General features: G+C 39.5%; 1 protein-coding gene across 1 annotated transcript in view; it reads right to left on the minus strand.

Moving 5' to 3' along the window:
• The window catches only part of swap70b (switching B cell complex subunit SWAP70b), a 45,967-nt gene extending 25,798 nt beyond the window's left edge, over positions 1-20,169 (minus strand). Inside the window, exons 1-3 of the mRNA XM_034685274.1 lie at positions 19,859-20,169; positions 14,411-14,551; positions 1,690-1,863 (exon numbers count right to left, since the gene is read on the minus strand). Coding sequence (XP_034541165.1) covers positions 1,690-1,863; positions 14,411-14,551; positions 19,859-19,954 — 411 coding nt within the window. The 5' untranslated portion in view covers positions 19,955-20,169. The remainder of the gene's footprint in view (positions 1-1,689; positions 1,864-14,410; positions 14,552-19,858) is intronic.
• Between the last annotated feature and the right edge of the window lie 775 nt (positions 20,170-20,944).

Genomic DNA, 20,944 nt, shown 5'->3' on the forward strand with positions numbered 1-20,944 from the left:
TGAGATGTTGCGTGCATCCTGCAGACTTTATCGATATCATGTTATATCAGATGTGCTGGCATTGGTATGTTCAGACTTTCAGACTTTCAGCTAAAGCAGCTTTAAGTGCTGCTTGAGCTTGAAGTGGGGAGGCTGCACTGCTTCTACAAACATTGTAAATCCTCCCCCGACCGTCTCATGTTGACCCAGAGGGGCAACTTTCAAATTCAAGAGTCACTTTAAAGTTCTTGTTTCACAGAGTGCAGGTGGCCTAGCAGGCTAATCAATCAATCAAGCTTTATTTATAAAGCATCTTTCGTACAAATCAAATGCAATTCAAAGTGGTTTACAGCGATTGACAAAAAGAAAGAAGCAGAAATAAAATAATGGCTAGAGATAGAGACTAATGGACACCGACAACAATGAAATATGTGTAATTAAAATTTTTAGGGAGCCTTTTTAACATCTGGCAAGGGACTACAGCTGTAAACTAGCCTTTTGGCTAATTCTGGCATATTTGCAGAAGTGTTCATTAATGTGCATGGTCCTTTTAAGTGAAAAAATAAATAAAATTAAATAATTTAAAGCATCAAATTAACATTAAGAATATAAATAGTTAATATAAGTAATAATACATTTAAAAAAGGGTGAGGAAAATCAAATTAAGGCTAAAAATATCCATAAAACTGAGCAGATAAATCAAAATAAATACATGAATACATTAAAGGCACTATGAGGAGTTTTTAACTGGTTGAGAAACAGATTGAAAATGATACTGATGCCTCTTTTCGACCCTCAAAAGCAAACAAGACCATCCACAACAACACTGATACCTTCTCTGTTGTCATTTTTAATGCCTGAAACCGCTCTGAGGGGGTAGGTGTCAGACCACATGATTGACATCTTGCTTTAGAAACACCCTGTTAGGTCTATTTTCATGGCAAATAATCACACCGTGTGATACATCTATATGTTAAACACAACAGGATGAGGTTATTGTCTGAAGATACAAATTTTGCATGTACAGGATAAGAGCTAAGAGGTATCGTGTTGTCCACAAGGGGGGCGCCAGAATCGATACAAACCAAAAGTTCCTCACAGCAGCTTTAAAATAAAATAAAAAGTTAGAATTAGTAAAATAATAAAGCCACATTTAAATCAATATAATAGTAGAAGTAAGTAATACAATTGTTAAACCCACACGCCCCACATACAGGGGACGCCTGTTCAATTCATTGGCCGCAACCATATATTGCATGTCTTCGCCCACTCTCTACCACCAATGTTTCCTGTCTCTCTGCAGATTTCCTGTCATAAAAACAAACATGTTTCACTTATAAAGTCTTGCATTATCAGGTTCCTGTGTCTATTTCAGACCTGCTCCATCTTTACACCACCAGTGGATCCCTCAGGTCTTGTGACAAGGTTCTACTTTTCCCTTTTGTGTAATTGAAGCAAAACAAGATCGTGCATTTGAATTTGTGGCGGCGACTCTTTGGAACACTCTTCTCCAGACTGAAATGATTGCTTTTCAGTAATGTAGACAAACACATGGAGGATATACATTCACGTTGGAGGTGAATAAAGCAGAGACTGAGTTGACAAAAGCAGCAGATCATGACGGCTCCAGAAGTGAGTCTATACCTTCTATGGAAACACATAACTTTAACGTGTTTACAGCCGGGTGAAAACACTGAGATGAACACTCACCTCCTCTGTGACGATGGTCAGCGGGTATCTGTCCTCGGACAGGAAGTTGAAGATGCACCAGACCTTGAAGGCGTCGTCGTTGGAGATGAACAGCTGGCTCTGGTCCAGGTTTTTCCTGGAGCACAGCGTCCAGCACATCTTGTTGAAGTCCTGACGGTCGAAGTTATCAGTCACCTGAGTCAGAGAAGGGTGAGTCAGTTTTTCTTGTTTTTCTTGACACCAAGGAAGAACGGCGTCTGCCTTTACTTTGTTTAAGTATGAGGAAGCAGAGACGAGGAAAAAATAAAACACCAGAAGGGGGAAAATGTGAACATCTTCAAGAGTAGAACGTCTTGTTTGGAGGTTCCTGAGGTTTCTGTGAAGAAAGAGTTAGTTGCTTAAAATAATCTGAAACTTTAATACTATGACAGAGAATCTCTAAATAGTGACCTAGTATCCAAAAACACTTCTTTCTTATTATTCACAGGATCCTTTTTAAAGCATTGGCTAAACTGGGCTTCCATATAGATGTCTATTTAGAGATAACACAGAGAGAGAGAGAGATACTAAAAATCCTGTCAGCACAAAACTCTGAAACCTGACGATAAAGAAAGGTTTGTTGCAGACAAAAGGAAAATGTCAAAAGTTCAAATTCCAGAGAGAAATGTGAGGAAGGCTCTTGAAAAGGAACTCCTGGTTCTGTGGAGGGGAACTGTTCTCCTCGAGCAGAGTCTCCATGGAGACCCCTGGCAGGTCGAGCATGCAGCGGTGTTGTTCAGGAGCACATCTCGACCCGCTGGCTAGTGTCCCGTCCCAAACGAGAAACCAAAACAACTCCAGCAACCAGCAACCGTCTCTGTGATTAAAAACCTAACTAAACGAGAAGTGAACCTTCAAAACTCAGCTCACTAAGAATAACATTTACACCTGGACTGAGAAACCCTCTTTAGGCACAACCCCTGTGAGAAATGTGTTGTAACCACAACGGGCAGCCATTGATGCAGAAGCTGGCTCAACCTGAACTCCTCCTCATATCAAAACTAAAACTAACAGAGGAAGAATAAACCACAGAATATTAATACTCCGGCTTGTTCATTTTACAACCAACAGATGTGATGACACTTTTCTGTCTTCAGCTAAAAGCAACTTCATTATAAACAGTTTGAGCTGAAGCTAGATCAAGATTGTGATTGTGTTTCACACGTGAAGAACAAGGACACCCCGAAGAGATACACACCAAGTGTAACCATCTTAAACCGGTTTTAAATACTTGATTCTAATTGGTCAAAACCCCATAATGATGGTGATTCATTCTCAGCAGTGAAAGCAGCAAGATCAAATCAACCCTTAGAGAAGAGATCCAGTACATTCCCCCTCTGCCTTTTGACACTGTGGCAAAATGTTGGTGTCCATCTCAGGCTGGTCTTGAGAGTGGGGGAATAATGATAGTCACTTTGAAGTTCTTGGTTATTGCCCTGCGCAGGTTCAGATTATTATTCATGGTGTCTTAAAGTTTCTAGAAAGAATTTCACTTCAGTGGTTGGTTGTCTACCTCTGTGAAGATTAGTACAATCTGTGTTATGTTTTTTGTTGTTCTTTGCAACAGATGGGATCAGATATTTCATCATTTCAGACCCCTTTAAGACAAACCCTAACGTTAAAGGTGACATATCATGCAAAATGGACTTTTTAATGGTTCTCTACCTGAGATATGTGTCCCTGTCTACAAACCCCCCGAAAATGAAAAAAGTCCATTCTGCCCCTGTTCTGATTTCTCCACCTTTCTGTAAATGTGTGTGAAACGAGCCGTTTCAGTTTTCAGTGTTTTTCATACGTCACAACGCCATCCGGTCTGTCACGGAGTCAGAGCTCGGAGCTTGTTCAGCCCATAGACTGTATAAAATACAACTCAATCCCTCCTCTGTTTTTCATTACCTGCACACATGTGTGCTAACAAGGAGCTTAGGAGGGAGGCATGCTAGTTGTAGGCTGTCTTAATAAACACAAAGGTCGGTTTTACTCCCCACGTCTGCAGATTTGAAGATCTAGTGGATGATTTTTATTTTTCATGGATAAGTGCTAGCGCTAGTTAGCATAGCCACATAGCTACATGTTTGTAGCTGTGTACCAAGACACACGTCGACATACTGATAAATAAAACAACAAGAAACACTAAATCTGTGACCAATCCTTCAGAAAGGTCCTGCTGCAGGTGCAGGAGGGTTGAAGTAACGCGGGTCTGTAAGCAGTGTGTATATTCAGCTAACATGTAAACATTAGATCAACGTGCCGGAGAGCCGAGGCCACACCCACTTCATGAGGGGGCGTGGCCAGAGAGAAAACAGAGTGTTCTGAGCCGGGCTGAAGAAGAGGGCTTTTCAGGCAGACCAAAATCTGATTTTAAAGTGTTTTTTTTAACATAAACTTTAAAGACATGTTTTGGGGACCTCTTAGACCAATATATATTGATGAAAAAAAGAGGAATATGTCACCTTAACGTTAAGATAAGTTGGTCTATTGGTTATCTCACACAGATGTGAGAGCAACCTGAGGAGCTACTGGACCCCAACCATCACCTCTTTGCTTTGGGCAACTGAAATCTCATCCTGTTTAACTGTGTCTTTCATCGAGAGTCTTTAGTGTGGGAAACGTCAACAAAGGACGGTTCTAGCGGTGTGTTGTAACTCACTGTGTCTGACACTGGCCTGTCAGCAGTGTTTACAAGCATTAAAATGACTCTAGAGAAATAATCCTAACCTAATGGTCTCACTGGCTTTTGTTCATCACATAGATGCACCAGTTGTAATTTAAAACCATTTCATAACCAGCTAAAGAACCCCAAAAGGAGCTTACAAATAGTGCCGAAAAGACATGAAGAGATGTGGAGGAGTAAAGCTATAAAGCTGTATAAAATGTAAACATTAAGTTCCATACAAATGCACAACATACTTCAAATTCACTAGTCCACTTAGCTTTTTATATCTTGTGTTAAATAAGGAGAAACAGACAGTTTTTGGAGGCAGGAAGTTTTTCAAGTCTCAATCAGAGGGTTCCCATCAGGCTTTGAGAGAGACCATGTAAAGCATGATGAGGAATATTGAGGCTGTATTCATTCCTCCGTCTCAGCAGGTGTGTGTCTAACATGAGTCTGGTCCTGCTGGAGGTTTCTGCCTGTTAAAGGAAGTTTGTCCTTGCCACTGTAACTTGCTAAATGCTGCAAAGTGCTCTGCTCATGGTGGATTAAGATGAGATCAGACTGAGTCCTGTCTGTAAGATGGGACTGGATCTGATCCTGTCTTGATGTTGGGTCTTTGTTCATAATAGAACATAGAGTACGGTCTAGACCTGCCCTGTTTGGAAAGAGTCTGAGGATGACATTTGTTGTGATTTGGCGCTTTATAGATAAAGATTAGATAGATTCAGATAGATATAGATTTAACATGCAGTTAAAGTTTGTTCATTGATGTGCCGTTTAACTGAAGATGAGATTTAATAACCGGTTAGAGTAACGTCTGTTTTTTTATGAACGAGAAAAACAACAAACTGCAAAACAAATGATCTGGATTTCTCTCACGGTGGTTTAATTAGAGAGACATTCAGCCCAGAGTGAATAAGTGAACTTTTCAAAGGCTGCACAGGATCTGATGTAACTCTCTATTGTAGCAGCTGAGGTTGAGTGCCTGCCTGTGTGGAAACCTGGATGTTAAAAGGGATTAAAAGATGTTAAATCCCCCCAAACGACTGTGATGACCTCAGCCCTGAAGGCTGGAGAGTAAGCTGTAATTAAAGCTTGAAGTTTGGTCTTTCAGCTGTCCTCTGTTTCCCATGTGTGAGACACACCTGATACAGAACATTACAGTGATGGGAAAGCAGACCCTGTTTTTTACAGCTGTGGCTCAGTGGTGGAGTGGGTTGTCTCACAATCTGAAGGTTGGTGGTTCGATCCCAGCTTCTGCAGTCACATGCTGAAGAGTAAATTGTGTGAATGCATGTGACTATAAAGAGTTAACACTGATGCCCCCTGCTAAAGCATCTCCTGACGTAAGTGTGAACGTGGTGTGAACATGGTGTGAACTGGGGAATGTGACGAGTAGTGTGAAAAGAGCTTTGAGTCGTCAAAACCACACTTCTCTTAAAAGTGAAGGAAGGAAATTCACAGATTCCAAAAGAGCTGCAGTCTTTAAGAAGAGACTTTAAGAGATGGGACGTCACTAAAGACTTAAAAATAAAACATACTGCACAGGTTTTGAAGTTTCACCTAATAGAGTCCACGTCCTACAGCGACAGACGGGCCTCACTTTGCCAGTTTGCATGTTTACTTATCAGACTTCCTATTAGACTTCTAAATGTCATCAATGTTTTTTAATCAGTTATGACGTTTCTGTTTTGGTCTTGATGTTTTTTGATGTTTGTGTCATCTTTAAATTCTGGTCCTGCTCCTGGAGAGAGCACAATATTATTTCCTATAGTTCCATCCATCCATTTACTTCCGCTCATCCAGGGTCGGGTCTCAGATGTAGCAGTCCAAGCAGATCAACTCCCCAGCAACACCTTCCAGCTCCTTCTGGGCGATCCCAGACCAGGTGGGATATACTGTATATAATCCCTCCAAGGAGTTCTGGGTCTACCCCAGGGCCATCTCCCAGGGAGGCGTACAGGAGGCATCCTTATCAAATGAGTGGATGGATGGATATTTTTCCTTGTAAGCGGTCTTAGCACTTTGATACATCTCTGAATACTTGAATCTACACTGTCAAGTTAGCGTTATGCGATCTGATGTTAACCTTTTTGTGGATTTGCTTGTTTATGAGAGAGTTCATGGCGACTTCCAAGCCCTTAAACCGCTGCCTGCGGCGTGGCGGGGCCCTTAAGATTATTACTGCTGTTCGTTCTGACTTCGTCTGGGTCTTGAAAAGTTTTAAATTTGGTTTTGAAAGGTGTTCAGAAACCCTGGAGTCACAGATGTTAACTCAAGCTGAACACAGCTGCTCCTGTTTTTATTTACGCTCCACTCCTCTCAGCATACAGGTGGAGTTTCAGCCTGAAAATAGATTCTGGGTGGAGTACCACTTAAAAACATTTGCATGCTGCTGTGAAAGCATCCCTCCCTCATTAACTCAAACTGTGGAGGCCTCAGTTAAAAACACACTGATGTCACTCCGTCCCGTCCTCCCTCAGCAGCGTGGATCCCTCCTGAGAGGACGAGGACAGTCGAGTCCAGGCTGTGTCATCCGTGAGGTTTCAAATGAGTCAGCACTGACCGAGAGCAGAGAGCAGAGAGAAGAGAGAGACACTGGCAGGATGACAGCAGTGAGGTTGTGAAAGTGGGGCTTGTTATGAAAGAGAAGCTCTGGCTCTCACATTGTTGTGTCATGCTTGTCTTGTTTGTCTTTCTCCCTCCGTGGCACGTCTTTTCTAACCCCTCTCTCTCGCTCCTTCCATCACTCTCTCTCTTTCTCAGTCTCCACACAGAAACAATCAGAGCCTTGTCAGCGTCCCGCTCCGCTGCCACATGTTCATTAGGATTCAGGATCCTTATCGGAGCGACTCTCACAGGGCGAAAAACTACAGCAAGGCGAGTCGTGTTAGAGAGAAGAACCTGCTCCTGTTAGGAAACATCAGCTCTCCAATAGAAGCATCTTACGGCAGGAGAAGTCTGCAGCTGTGATGAAGGGAGAGTGAGGTGTGTGTGCAGGCGTGATATGAAATGAAAGTCATTCAAAAAGAGGAAATGAAAACCGTTGTTCACGCTTTAAGGAGCAAAACCGACAAAATAATCAACAGGTGTTTGATGTAGATGGTTACAATAACTCCTGACTCTTGAGTAATTCAGGCCCTGGGGTTTTCAGGAAGCTGTCTTTCACACATGAACCTCACCACAGGAGAATGTCTGCATCTGATACTTCTACAACTTTCATTCTGTTTGTTTTAGGTGAGAAGGACCAGCAGGGCAGCGTGCAGGAGGAGGCGATTTGTCACTGACTGAGGCTAGCAGTAAAGAGAATAAAGCAGACGAACTGCTCAACATGAACTACAACATCGCCCTGATCCCTCAGTCTCAGTGAATCCCGACTATCCCTGCGTACCTGCTGCGTCCACACATCATCTCACCCTGACTTGGCACATATTTTAGCAGGAAGTTGGCAGAAAAAAGTTAGCTTAATGGGATAGTACCTTTTTTCTAAGAGGTACTTGTCAGTAGTAAGCTAGCACAGAAGCTAGGCTACCAACCTCTGCAGACTGGGTCAACTCTACCACTTAAGGTGCATTTCGACCAAGAGTTCCGGGGTCTTTTAGCCCCCAGAACTAAAAGGTTCCTATGCCCCCATTGTTGTCTGCGTTTCAACCGCGGGCTGAAGTCCCGGGTAGATTGTGCAAATCAGGCCAGGACATATGAGGAAAAGAAAAAAAGTAAATGCACTACACCACCAGACCAGTAGAGGGCAGTAAAACAAAGACGAATGCCATTCATCACAGATGACACCTTAGAAGCAGACGGACAGGCGGGTATCATTATGAGCAACACAACAGTTAGCCTGTTAGCATGAAGAGACTCAGCTGACGCTGTTTTAGATGGTGCTATATTTCATCACAGATGGATTCACTGAATCAACACGTGAGAGGAGATAAGCGCGAGTAGCAAAGACGTTTCAACACGGCTTTAAAATCCTTTTGAACTCAAAAAGCTGTGGCAGAGATCGGCCGGTGTTCTGGTGTGTTTGTTTTCGGAAAAAATTTGAAAAAATATATTGAAAAAATTTTTTAAATTTTTTTTTGTAAAAAATAAAAAATTTGAAAAAAAAAAAAAATTGAAAAAAAAAATTTTTGAAAAAAAAATTTTTTGAAAAAAAAAACATTTTGAAAAAATTTTTTTTTGAAAAAAAAAACATTTTGAAAAAAATTTTTTTTGAAAAAAAACATTTTTGAAAAAAAAAAAATTTTAAATTTTTTTTTGAAAAAAACAATTTGACAAAAAAGTTGACCCGGTTCCTGTCGAAATAATAAATTTTCCTCAAATTTGAAATTGTGCTCCAAAAGCAGAAAAACATGAAAAAAAGTGAAAATTTTTCCTGCGGTTAAAAACATGGAAAAGCAATGAATGAATCAACATGTGAGAGGAGATAAGCACGAGTAGCAAAGACGTTTCAACACGGCTTTAAAATCCTTTCGAACTCAAAAAGCTGGGCAGAGATCGGCCGGTGTTCTGGTTTAAACACCGACCCTGTTAACTGGAGACTCTCAGCCGGATGCATCCCTCATAAACATCTTTAGACGATCATTAAATATCTGATGAGGATATTTTGAAATCTTCATAAAAAACTAAACTAGTTTGCATTCCCAGGAACTCCCTCTGTGTTTCAACAGCTGTGTAAACTCCACAAACACTGACACGTTCAACTGAAGGTCTCCAGTTAACAGGGTCACTTTTAAAACCGTAACACCGGGAGAGACGCGTTCACGGTGGGCTGAGAGAAGACTACTGTTACAAGCTGCTAAATCAAGAGAATCACAGCTTCTTCTTTTGAAAAGTACACACACATACAAAAAAGATAGAACAAATAAAAACTAATGAAAGAAAGAGAAATCAAGTGAATCACAGATGGAATAAACAATGACTGTTTGTTTTCGGAACAAAAATTGAAAAAATATATTGAAAAAAAAATTGAAAATAAATGTTGAAAATAAATGTTGAAAAAAAATGTTGAAAAAAAATGTTGAAAAAATTTTTTCTAAAAAAATGTTGAAAAAAAATTTTCTAAAAAAATGTTGAAAAAAAATTTTCTAAAAAAATGTTGAAAAAAAATTTGAAAAAAAATGTTGAAAAAAAAATTGGAAAAAAAAATTGGAAAAAAAAATTGGAACAAAAATAAAAATTGAAAAACAAAATTTGAAAACTTTTTTCTGAAAAAAACAATTTGACCAAAAAGTTGACCCAGTTCCTGTCGAAATAATAAATTTTCCTCAAATTTGAAATTGTGCTCCAAAAGCAGAAAAACATGAAAAAAAGTGAAAAAATTTTCCTGCGGTTAAAAACATGGAAAAGCAATGAATGAATCAACACGTGAGAGGAGATAAGCACGAGTAGCAAAGACGTTTCAACACGGCTTTAAAATCCTTTTGAACTCAAAAAGCCGTGGCAGAGATCGGCCGGTGTTTTGGTTTAAACAGCGACCCTGTTAACTGGAGACTCTCAGCCGGATGCATCCCTCATAAACATCTTTAGACGATCATTAAATATCTGATGAGGATATTTTGAAATCTTAATAAAAAACTAAACTAGTTTGCATTCCCAGGAACTCCCTTTGTGTTTCAACAGCTGTGTAAACTCCACAAACACTGACACGTTCAGCTGAAGGTCTCCAGTTTGCAGGGTCACTTTTAAAACCGGAACACCGGGAGAGACGCATTCGAGGTGGGTTTGGAGAAGACTACTGTTACAAGCTGCTAAATCAAGAGAATCACAGCTTCTTCTTTTGAAAAGTACACACACATACAAAAAAGATAGAACACATAAAAACTAATGAAAGAAAGAGAAATCAAGTGAATCACAGATGGAATAAACAATAACTGTGATTTGTTTTCGGAAAAAAATTGAAAAAAAAATTGAAAAAAAAAATTTGAAAAAAAAAATTTGAAAAAAAAAATTTGAAAAAAAAAACATTTGAAAAATAAAAATTTGAAAAAAAATAATTTTGAAAATAATTTTTTGAAGAAAAATGTTGAAAAAAAAAGAAATTTGAAAAAAAAATTCGAAAACATTTTTTTGAAAAAAACAATTTGACAAAAAAGTTGACCCGGTTCCTGTCGAAATAAATTTTCCTCAAATTTGAAATTGTGCTCCAAAAGCAGAAAAACATGAAAAAAAGTGAAAGAAACACTCGCTCCAAACACTGACACGTTCAACTGAAGGTCTCCAGTTTGCAGGGTCACTTTTAAAACCGTAACACCGGGAGAGAAGCATTTGAGGTGGGTTTGGAGAAGCCTACTGTTACAAGCTGCTAAATCAAGAGAATCACAGCTTCTTCTTTTGAAAAGTACACACACATACAAAAAGAATCACAGATGTGTGTGATGTCATTGTTGACGGCGGGTGGAATACCTGGTATTAGCTGATACCCAAACTCAGGTGATTTAAAAAATGAGGTTTCTATCATGTGTAGTCATCGTTCTACTAAATTTAGAAAAACTTGCTCTCTTTGTAGTGAAACCTTTATCTCCCCAGACTTTTTCATCCTTCGTTCCTGACATAATAAAAACCCTGAGGAATGTCTGACATGTTGCTATAAATAGAGCTGTTTATCTATGCTGAATACACACACCATCCTAGAGACGATTCAGTGCCACAGAGGATCACCCGTTTCACTGGTTTCACTGGTTTCATGACACGCTCCATTAGACTTCAAACGGCCGTGGCATCACCTTCACTATCCCTTTGTTTCTGGACTGGCAGCTCAACTCACGTCAAAGGACTCCAAGCTTTCTGGTCACAACACTCACACACACTAACACACACACACACACACACACACACACACACACACACACACACACACACACACACAGTTTCCTTGTGTGACCGGGTGGAGTTTCCTCAGGAGAGAGAGAGCAGCTGAATGCCCTGACCGACGCCCTCGCTCTCCTCCGGCCTGGTCACCTCCACTTCAATGGATGGGTGGGTTATGTTTGTGTGTGTGTGTGTGTGTGTGTGGAAAGATATCTAAAAAAAGGGTGTTTGACTTCTTGACTACATGACTTCACGTCTCTGTTCCTGGAACTGAATCCAGAATGTAACGTTTCCTTACTGCTGCAAGAGTTTAGGGTGAGTGATTCTGCGTCACACAGCGGGTGTATAATGCAACGTGATTGCCTGTAAGACGCGTCATACCTCTTTGAATCTACAAAATGTCTCAAGAAGGCAGTGAGGTAACATTCACGATACAAAGAAATACTGAAGTCGCCCAGAGGTTGACGAGTCTTAGAATAAATCAGAGCATGGCACAGAAAGAGCGTCACGGCGGGTCCTCCTTACAACACTCAGTGCCAGCATCCGCCTGCATGTTTGACATCTAAAAGCAACAAGGGAAACTCAAACAATACAGAGTTAAGATCTCTCTGAGGGAAAGTCTTATTGTCAACACATTTAACACAAACACAGGCACACCGACACACCGACACACCAACACACCAACACACCAACACACCAACACACCATTAAGCCATGAGCAAACCAGGACATCTAGACTTACTGTGTTTTAAATGGCAGATTTCTATTAGTGTACAAAGTTTGTGTATTTTTATATCACAGTATGCAACTTCCAAAACATTTGGATGCTCTGTGAAATATTGACCAACAGATACTAATGGTTTGTAAATAATATAAACCCAATACTTAATTTAAAAATAGAGCAAACACAACAAACCAAATGTTGAAACTGAAATATTCTTCTGTTTTATGTAAAGAAAATATGCTCATTTTAAAATTTGATGGCAGCAACATGTTCATAAAAAGTTGGGACAGGGAAAACAAATCATTGAAAAAAAGTTGTCATATATAAAAAAACAAACACCTGGAGGAGGTGTAGTAACATGACTCGGTCTCCAGAGAGGCTGAGTCTCTCAAAAGTAAACATATGAGAGCAAATGGTTCAACAATTTCAGAATGATGTTCCTAAAAAAAAGATTTGGGGGATTTCATCAACAACAGTACATAAAAGGTTCAGAGAATCAGGACACAGACCAAAAACAAATACTGGTTGGTTGTGACATTCAAGCCCTCAGGTGGCTCTACATTAAAAAACAGACATGACTCTGTAGTGGAAGTCACTGCATGAACTCAAACTGACTTCAAAAAAACATTTGTTTGTAGATGCATTCAAAAATGCAGGTTAAAGCTGTACTGGGTGCCATTGGCCTAGCGGTCTAAGTGCGCCCCATATACAGAGGCTATAGTCCTTGTTGCAGCAGTTGCAGGTTAGACTTCCAGCCTCCACCATTTGCTGCATGTCATCCCCCACTCTCTGCCCCCCAAGTTTCCAGAATACCCCAAAATATAACTTTAAAAAAGCAACAACAACAAAAAACAGACATGACCCTGTAGTGGAAGTCACTGCTTGGGCTCAAACTGACTTCCAAAAACTACTTTCTGTGTCACAGTTCATCCCTACATCAGGTTAAAACTGTACCATACCATGATGAAATCATATAAGGCCTGAGCCTGTTTCAGATGGACTGAGGTGAAGCAGAAAACTGTCCATCAGGAGACTGATGGATTAAAATTTGACTGTATTTTGGGAAATCTTGGACACCCCTTCCCCTGCTCTAAAGAAGAGAGGGACCAACTGGTGTGTTATCACAGTGTCCATGGCATGGGTAACTTACACATCGGGGAAGGCTCCATTAATGCAGAACAATACCTACAGGTTTAGGAGCAACATATGCTGCCATCCAGACAATGCCTTTCAGGAAGACCTAAAATACTTCAGCAAGACCATTACATACCAGACTCTGCACATATTACAACAGCATGGCTCTGTCTGTATTAGAGGAGCCCAGGTGCTAAACTGGCCCACCTGCAGTACCATTAAGAACATTTGGAGCACCATGAAACAAAACTCGAACTAAAGGGACCCTGAACTTTGGAGCAGCTGAACTCCTACATCAGGCAAGAATGGGACATTTCACCTTTAACACTGTTTTTGGTTAAATTCAAGGTTTAAATGATTTTCAAACCAACATTTGACACAGCGTCTGCACTCTTTTGGAGCTCAAGGAATACAAAAGCTCCAGATCTTTCCCACAGACGACTCATGACAAAGCAGGATTCCCAGCTGAACAATCACAAGTGATCCCTTCAAGTTACGACCTCTAATGACATCATCACAGAGCGACAGACAGAGAGCTGAATGAGCCGACTCAGTGTTCAATAAATGGTTCTGTGTCGCTGCCTGAGCTCAGCACTACACAACGACTGATGGACACAATAGAGAGAGCGTCACCGGCTCAATGTACTCATACTCAATAAGGAGACTGTTACAGCAGTCGACCAATCAGTCACAGACGTCCATTTTTAAATTATGACTTCATTCTCACTCATTTAAGGGGTCTTTGCTTGAAGACTCTTTCCAAACAGAGCAGGTCTAGACCATACTCTATGTTCTATTATTAACAAAGACCCAACATTAAGACAGGATAAGATCCAGTCCCATCTTACAGACAGGTCTCAGTCTGATCTCATCTTAATCCACCATGAGCAGAGCACTTTGCAGCATTTAGCAAGTTACAGTGGCAAGGACAAACTTCCTTTAACAGGCAGAAACCTCCAGCAGGACCAGACTCATATTAGACACACATCTGCTGAGACCACATTGATTGTCTATAATATCTTTATATCTCAATATCTATCCTTTCATAAACGTGGCCCTTACAAACACCAACAATCAGCATGCCTGAGAAGCCAAACCCAGGGCGAAAACAGCAGAAAGCACTCACTGCTGCTGCTGGAAAAGGACAAGGTCAAGTTTGTGTTTTGTTCTCCTGATAATGTCTCATTTTCCAGATAAAGAGAAGAGGAGTCACTTACAGCGCAGAGCGATGACTCACTTTGGCTAAAAGAAACCTCAGAGGTCAAAACCATTGAATGTTATTGTTTCCTCTTTAGGGAAGCTTCAATGTCCAGAGCTGAACGTAGCTGCAAGCTAACTAAAGACAACATGGAGAGACCAACTCTTCAAGCAAGACCCACCTTATCCAGGATGAACTTGTTCAGGTACGGCATGTATCCCTGGTTGGAGACCGGACCCTCGTCGTCGTCTTTAAAGTGCTCCTCCAGAGCCACGGGGTCGTGTGGGATCTTCATCACTGTGCATAAGTTATGAGATAAAACCTGCAATGAAGGAGAAGGAGTTACAATAAGTAGCTGTTTCACATCACAGGCAGACATCTTGGTTGCTTATGAAATGCAAAGAACAAACATACTCATCTATCTCACAAGACAGCTGCATACTGTCCAACTAACAAAAACACATTAGTGTAAGGAAGACCAGGAACAAACATTACCTGTAGATGTATTTGTGCAAGATAGACAGAGACTCATTAAATTGTACCGTCACTACAGCAGTGAAACTGACAGTGAAAGTCAATTTCTGATGTGTTTTCTATTTGTATTATAGTCTGGTCTGAAATTAAAGGGGTCAAATAACTAGAAAATGTTTTATTTTTGGCTTCTATTTTGATATATTTGTGGTGGATTACAGCAGCAGTGTGTCTCAGATAGTGATGAAGTATTCTGCAGAGGCAGGTGTCTACAGAACAGAGAGGGGGAAATCCCAACCAATCCTAGGTGTCTTAATATTGTACTCATTGCAGCAGCAGTGACTAAGACACTTTTGGACCATTGCACAACTTCACATTTCAATTTTACAAGTGAGTCTGGGAAAGGACAGCTGTTTACAGTCACACATGCAGCTCACAGCAAACTAAATACAGCTTAGTCTCCAACATAGATCAAACTAATATAAACACACTAGCAGTCAAAGGTTTGGACACACCTTCTCATTCAATGTTTTTTATTTATTTGAATTATTTTCAACATTGTAGATTAATACTGAAGACTGCAAAACTATGAAATAATCTGGTTTCGCCATAATCTGGATTATAACAGTAGTCAATTAGGGCTATCCATTGTGTACTAACCCTACCTCTGAACAACACAACTGATGGTCTCAAACACATTAAGAAGGAAAGTCATTCTACAAATGAACTCTTGACAAGGCTCATGTTAATTAGAAACCATTCCAGGAGACCACTTCATGAAGCAGACTGAGAGAATACCAAGAGTGTGCAAAGCTGTCATGAAGGAAAAAGGGGGCTACTTTACAGAATCTAAAATATAAAACATATTCTGCTTTGTTTAACACTTAAAAAAAAAATTCCATAAATGTTCTTTCATAGTTTGATGTATTCAGCATTAATCTACAGTGTTTACAATATTTAAAATAAATACAAACCCTTGAATGAGAAGGTGTGTCCAAACTTTTGACTGGTAGTGTATGTACACTTGAGCCTACATTTCCCACAATGCATCTCAACCTCTAACCTACAGCTGCTTCAAATAATCATGTGTATTTCATATATCATTCAATTTTTAAGGCCCTTACTGGAAAGCTACTGGATCCTACATGACTCTATCTCCTGATTGGCTCATTCTGAAACCCCCTTGAGTTCACACACTACATTGATGCCCTTAAATCAAATCAATGGAAACCCTCCAACAGTCTATCAAGTTGATATCTTTTCCTTCTTTTGCAGAGTTTAAGACTTTGCCCTCTGATGACTGTGTCTCAAATTTGATCTGTGAATGATTACGTGTGTTTGTTTTGTTGTTTCGATGTGCCTGTGATGTTGACAACATTGGAAATGAGGGAAACTTGATGTCTTTACGAGAATAAATAAAGGTTTTGAATTGAGTTTCTATTATTAATGAAGGGGAGACAGTATGGAAATATAAATATCTTGTTACAGCAGATGAAGGAGGTTTTCTTCTGTTTTTAAAGACACTCTCTGTTTGTAATAAATGATCCACTGATTAAAATATCTCTGCATCTTTATCTTCAGATCCAGCTGACTTGAACTCTGACCTTTCCTCTTGATTCCCTGTTAAACCGAACATTGGCCGTCACACTGCTGGAGTAACGTGGGTGTGTCACTTTAACATGTTGAAATTCATCCCCTGGAAATGTAAGAAAGTTAACTCTTGCTCCACAGTCCTCTGATACTGACCCAGTTTAACCTCAATGAACGACACATTTACCAAGTTTCCTGTAAAAACATTAATGTAAGAAAGATTGATTTGATGGTTGAATGAAGTTAATAAATGAATGAATTAACACAAAATTTATATTTCTAAGTCTGAACTTCTCCTGCCTCTAGAGTTCAGAGGTAAATATTCTTCCTTTCTGTCTTTGAACAGCTTTAGTGACTTCAGAAAATGTATAAATAAGTTAAATTGCCGCCGAAATTATGTCTTCATTAAAAGAAAAACGACTATTTGAACCATCCTTCCAAACTTGAGTCCTACTAAATGACATGATTTTAGCTTCAGCTGCCTTTTCTTCATAAATGTTGAGTTTAATTTAGATCATTTAGATGTTCAGACTAATAAATAAACAGATCAAACACTGTTAATGCATCACCAAGCATTCTGGGTAATTGTGGCATCACTTTTTTAAAATTTTTCAAGCTTTTACGGACAAAAACCTCAATCACCAGACGAATCAATAGTGACAACAATCTGAAGTTACAGTAATTATAAGTAAGAGATAATGCAAAGTGAGCAGGTGGTTATGGGAACTAGAATCCCTCTGCTTTTCATCCAGGTCCTGCTCGCCCTGTCAGGGTTCTAATTCCCATAACCACCTGCTCACTTTACATTACCCTGCATATTATCCGACTACAAGCTCAAGCTGTAAACATGTTGATGGAAAATATTCATCAAAAGATGATTTTATTGATTTATAAACTTCCTGTTGGGACATGAGTTAAAGGGGACATATGCTTTTTTCATCAATATATATTGGTCTAAGAGGTCCCCAAAACATGTCTTTAAAGTTTATGCTCAAAAAAACACTTTGAAATCAGATTTTGGTCTGCCTGAAAAACCCTCTTCTTCATTCCTCATCAGAACACTCTGTTTTCCCTCTGACCACGCCCCCTCTGGAAGTGGATGTGCCTCGGCTCTCCAGCACGTTGATCTAATGTTTACATGTTGGCTGAATATACACGGCTGCTCAGAGGTCGCGTTACTTCAACCCTCTGAATCTGATCCTGACGGAGAGGCGCCTGTAGCAGGACCTTTCTGAACGATTGGTCACAGATTTAGTGTTTCTTGTTGTTTTATTTATCAGTATGTAGACGTGTGTCTTGGTACACAGCTACCAACATGTAGCTATGTGGCTATGCTAACTAGCGCTAGCACTTATCCATGATAAATAAAAATCATCCACTAGATCTTCAAATCTGCAGACGTGGGGAGTAAAACCGACCTCTGCCAGAAAGGCAGCAGGACCTTTCTGAACCATTGGTCACAGATTTAGTGTTTCTTGTTGTTTTATTTGTCAGTATGTAGACGTGTGTCTTGGTACACAGCTACAGCTACAGCTACAGCTATGAACATGTAGCTATGTGGCTATGCCAATTAGCGCTAGCACTTATCCATGACAAATAAAAATCATCCACTAGATCTTCAAATCTGCAGACGTGGGGAGTAAAACCGACCTTTGTGTTTATTAAGACAGCCTACAACTAGCATGCCTCCCTCCTAAGCTCCTTGTTAGCACACATTTATGCAGGGAATGAAAAACGGAGGAGGGATTCAGTATTATTTTATACAGTCTATGGGCTGAACAAGCTCCGAGCTCTGACTCCGTGACAGACCGGATATTGTTGTTACGTAACAAAAACACGGAAGTCTGAAACGGTTCGTTTTAGACACATTTACAGAAAGGTGGAGAAATCAGAACAGGGGCAGAATGGATTTTTTTCATTCTCGGGGGGTTTGTAGACAGGGACACATATTTCAGGTAGAGAACCATTAAAAAGTCAATTTTGCATGAAATGTCACCTTTAAAACATCAGCTAGCTTCTTTTTTTATAATTCACATTAAAGTGAACATTAAAATATCCTCCATGTTGCTGAGCCAAGGTATTAAGAATGCTAAAGCCTGGTTTATACTTCTGCGTTGACCCTACACAGCAGTGGTTGACGTGGATGTGAGCACTTCATACTTCGATTTGTCCGTGTTGTGCAGCAATACTACGTCGAATTGCTTGAGGGCAGTGTGGTCTCTCTGATAGTCTGGTCGCCTGTTTCCGGCCCCGCTATGTTAATGTAGAGCTGATACATGTTGCTGTTTATCATGCAGCAATGATTACAAGGGAAGCATAGAGAGGAGACGTCGGAGTAGATGAAATACATGGTCGATGTACAGCCAATCATAGTGCTTGCAGACTTACACGAGTAGGCTACGCTGTCGATTCGACGTAGAAATATAAACTAGGCTTAAAAGTTTTTGGCACAGTGTCAAGAGGCAGAGGTGAAACGTGTCACAGATTAATTTGACATGACATTAGTGATCAGGTTGTCTCTGGTATCATCATCTTTCTGATCAGAAATTTACTTATCGATGTTGTGAGTTTTGGACCAATCAGAATCAAGTATTTAACACCAGGAGATTATAGTAGGAAAGCTAGGAAATAAAAACAAATCCTGCTTTTACATCAATCTGCATTGATCAGAAGTAATATAATAATTTAATCATAAGAATAAGAATAAGAATAATACATGAATAAAATAATAAATAAATACAAATAATAATGATAATAAAAATTAAAAATAACTACTTAAAAACAGAGAAACGTGTCTGCACTGTTTGTTTTTTTAAAACGTGAAAAGAGGAAGGACAATGACAGATACAAAATAAATAAAAATTAACATAGTACAAACAAGTATCCACTAATGTACAATCTGACTCTGACACTTATTTTGCTGCACAGAGAATTATACAACTTAAACTATCCACAGACATCTGTGCACTCCTGTAGCTGTTATAGGAGGCATTGTTCTGTGTTGTGTACTTCTACCATAGTCACTTTTTCCTGCCTGTACTTCAAACATCAAGTGTAAACATGATGCTGGAGTTAAAATAAAATAATGATAGAATATAAAGCAGTGTGACAGTCATTGGGACATTGTGTACTCTAACTTTGAATACACTATGAACACTCTCCTTGTAATATGCAGGAGTAATTTTAATTTAGGACTCTTGATGTTACAGTCATTTTGCAGGAACTTTAATTGCATTAATTAGATCACTTTAATATTTCCTCCTCCACAGTTATGAGACCTTTTAATGTCAAACTTTGACTAATTTGAGTTCAGATGAGTTCAAATTTTATCCCAAGAATATTTAGGATCAGTGTATTTTGGTGTTAGTCATGCAGAGGATTCATTATTTGCTTGAATCAGTGTGAACTGATGAACAGGTGCGTCTCTGCAGCTCTGGATCATGCGTAAATCCACAGAAACAAACAATAACAAACTCACAGCAGAGGAAAACTTTGAGCCTGTAGATCAAGTGTTTCCTGCTTGGCTGAACTCCACCTCACAGAGAAATAAAACCAGGATAAAGTTTACCTTGAGCTGAGATTTGGACACCTTCCCACTCTGATCCACATCCAGAGCTGTGAACGCGTGCCATATGGATTTCAACAGTTCTTCCCGGAGAGGCATCTTCGAGCTTTTCCCCTCAAAGTTCAGCTTGTTTCTCTTCTCACTGTGTGTGAGTGAGTGTGTGTGAGTCTGTGTGTGTTTCTTCCTCTGTCGCTCTGTGTGAGTGTGTGATCTGTCGTCTGTTGGACTCACACTGTGGAGCAGCAGTCACGTGACGCGCTGTCACTGCAGCTCGAGCTGCGTGTTCAGCGTGAGAATGAGAGAAGAGCTGCAGCTCCACTCAGCGAGAAAACACACAAACACACACTCAGGGTGAAGATGGTGTGTGAGGCTCAAACTAACAAGGACAGGGCTGCAGATTTAGACTATTTAAAGAGTTTATTTGTTTTCTAAAGAGACTGAAAAACTATTTAAAAGTTGTCCAGCAGGCTCCAAAAGTACAGGAGACAGGGAACAGCTGTAACAATGACTCCAAACAGGAGAAAGACTCTGACTGAGCATGCGCAAATAAACCTTCCACCCATTAGGAAGACAGAAACAACATTTTATACTTAATTTACATTTAAAAAAAGAAAGAAAAAAAGATAGAGACATTAAAAAAGTGATGGTTTAAGAAGAGTGGTAACTTTTCACATGACTAAAGTATTTATTTTACGAGAATACAATTATTCTGAGACAAAAACGTGCAATATTACAAGAATGAAGTCATCATTCCTTCATAATTACCAGAATAAGGCTGTGATTATCAAAGGAAAATAATCTTAATTTTACAAGGATCAAGTCTTCACTTAATGTTCTGTATAAAAAAAGAATTACACTTTAAAAATGTTCGATATTTATTTATTTTTTCAAAGATCTGTTTATTTGAATTTTTACACATCATATAAGGCAAGGCAAGGCAAGGCAGCTTTATTTGTATAGCGCATTTCATACACGAGGGCAACTCAATGTGCTTTACATTAAAACATTAAAAGCATTGGAGACATTCAGACAAGCATAAAAGAACACATAAAACAGAAAAGAAAAGGAAAATTAGAAATATATTAAAAA

Source organism: Notolabrus celidotus, chromosome 6 (genome assembly GCF_009762535.1).
Source record: "Notolabrus celidotus isolate fNotCel1 chromosome 6, fNotCel1.pri, whole genome shotgun sequence".
Lineage (NCBI taxonomy): Eukaryota > Metazoa > Chordata > Actinopteri > Labriformes > Labridae > Notolabrus > Notolabrus celidotus.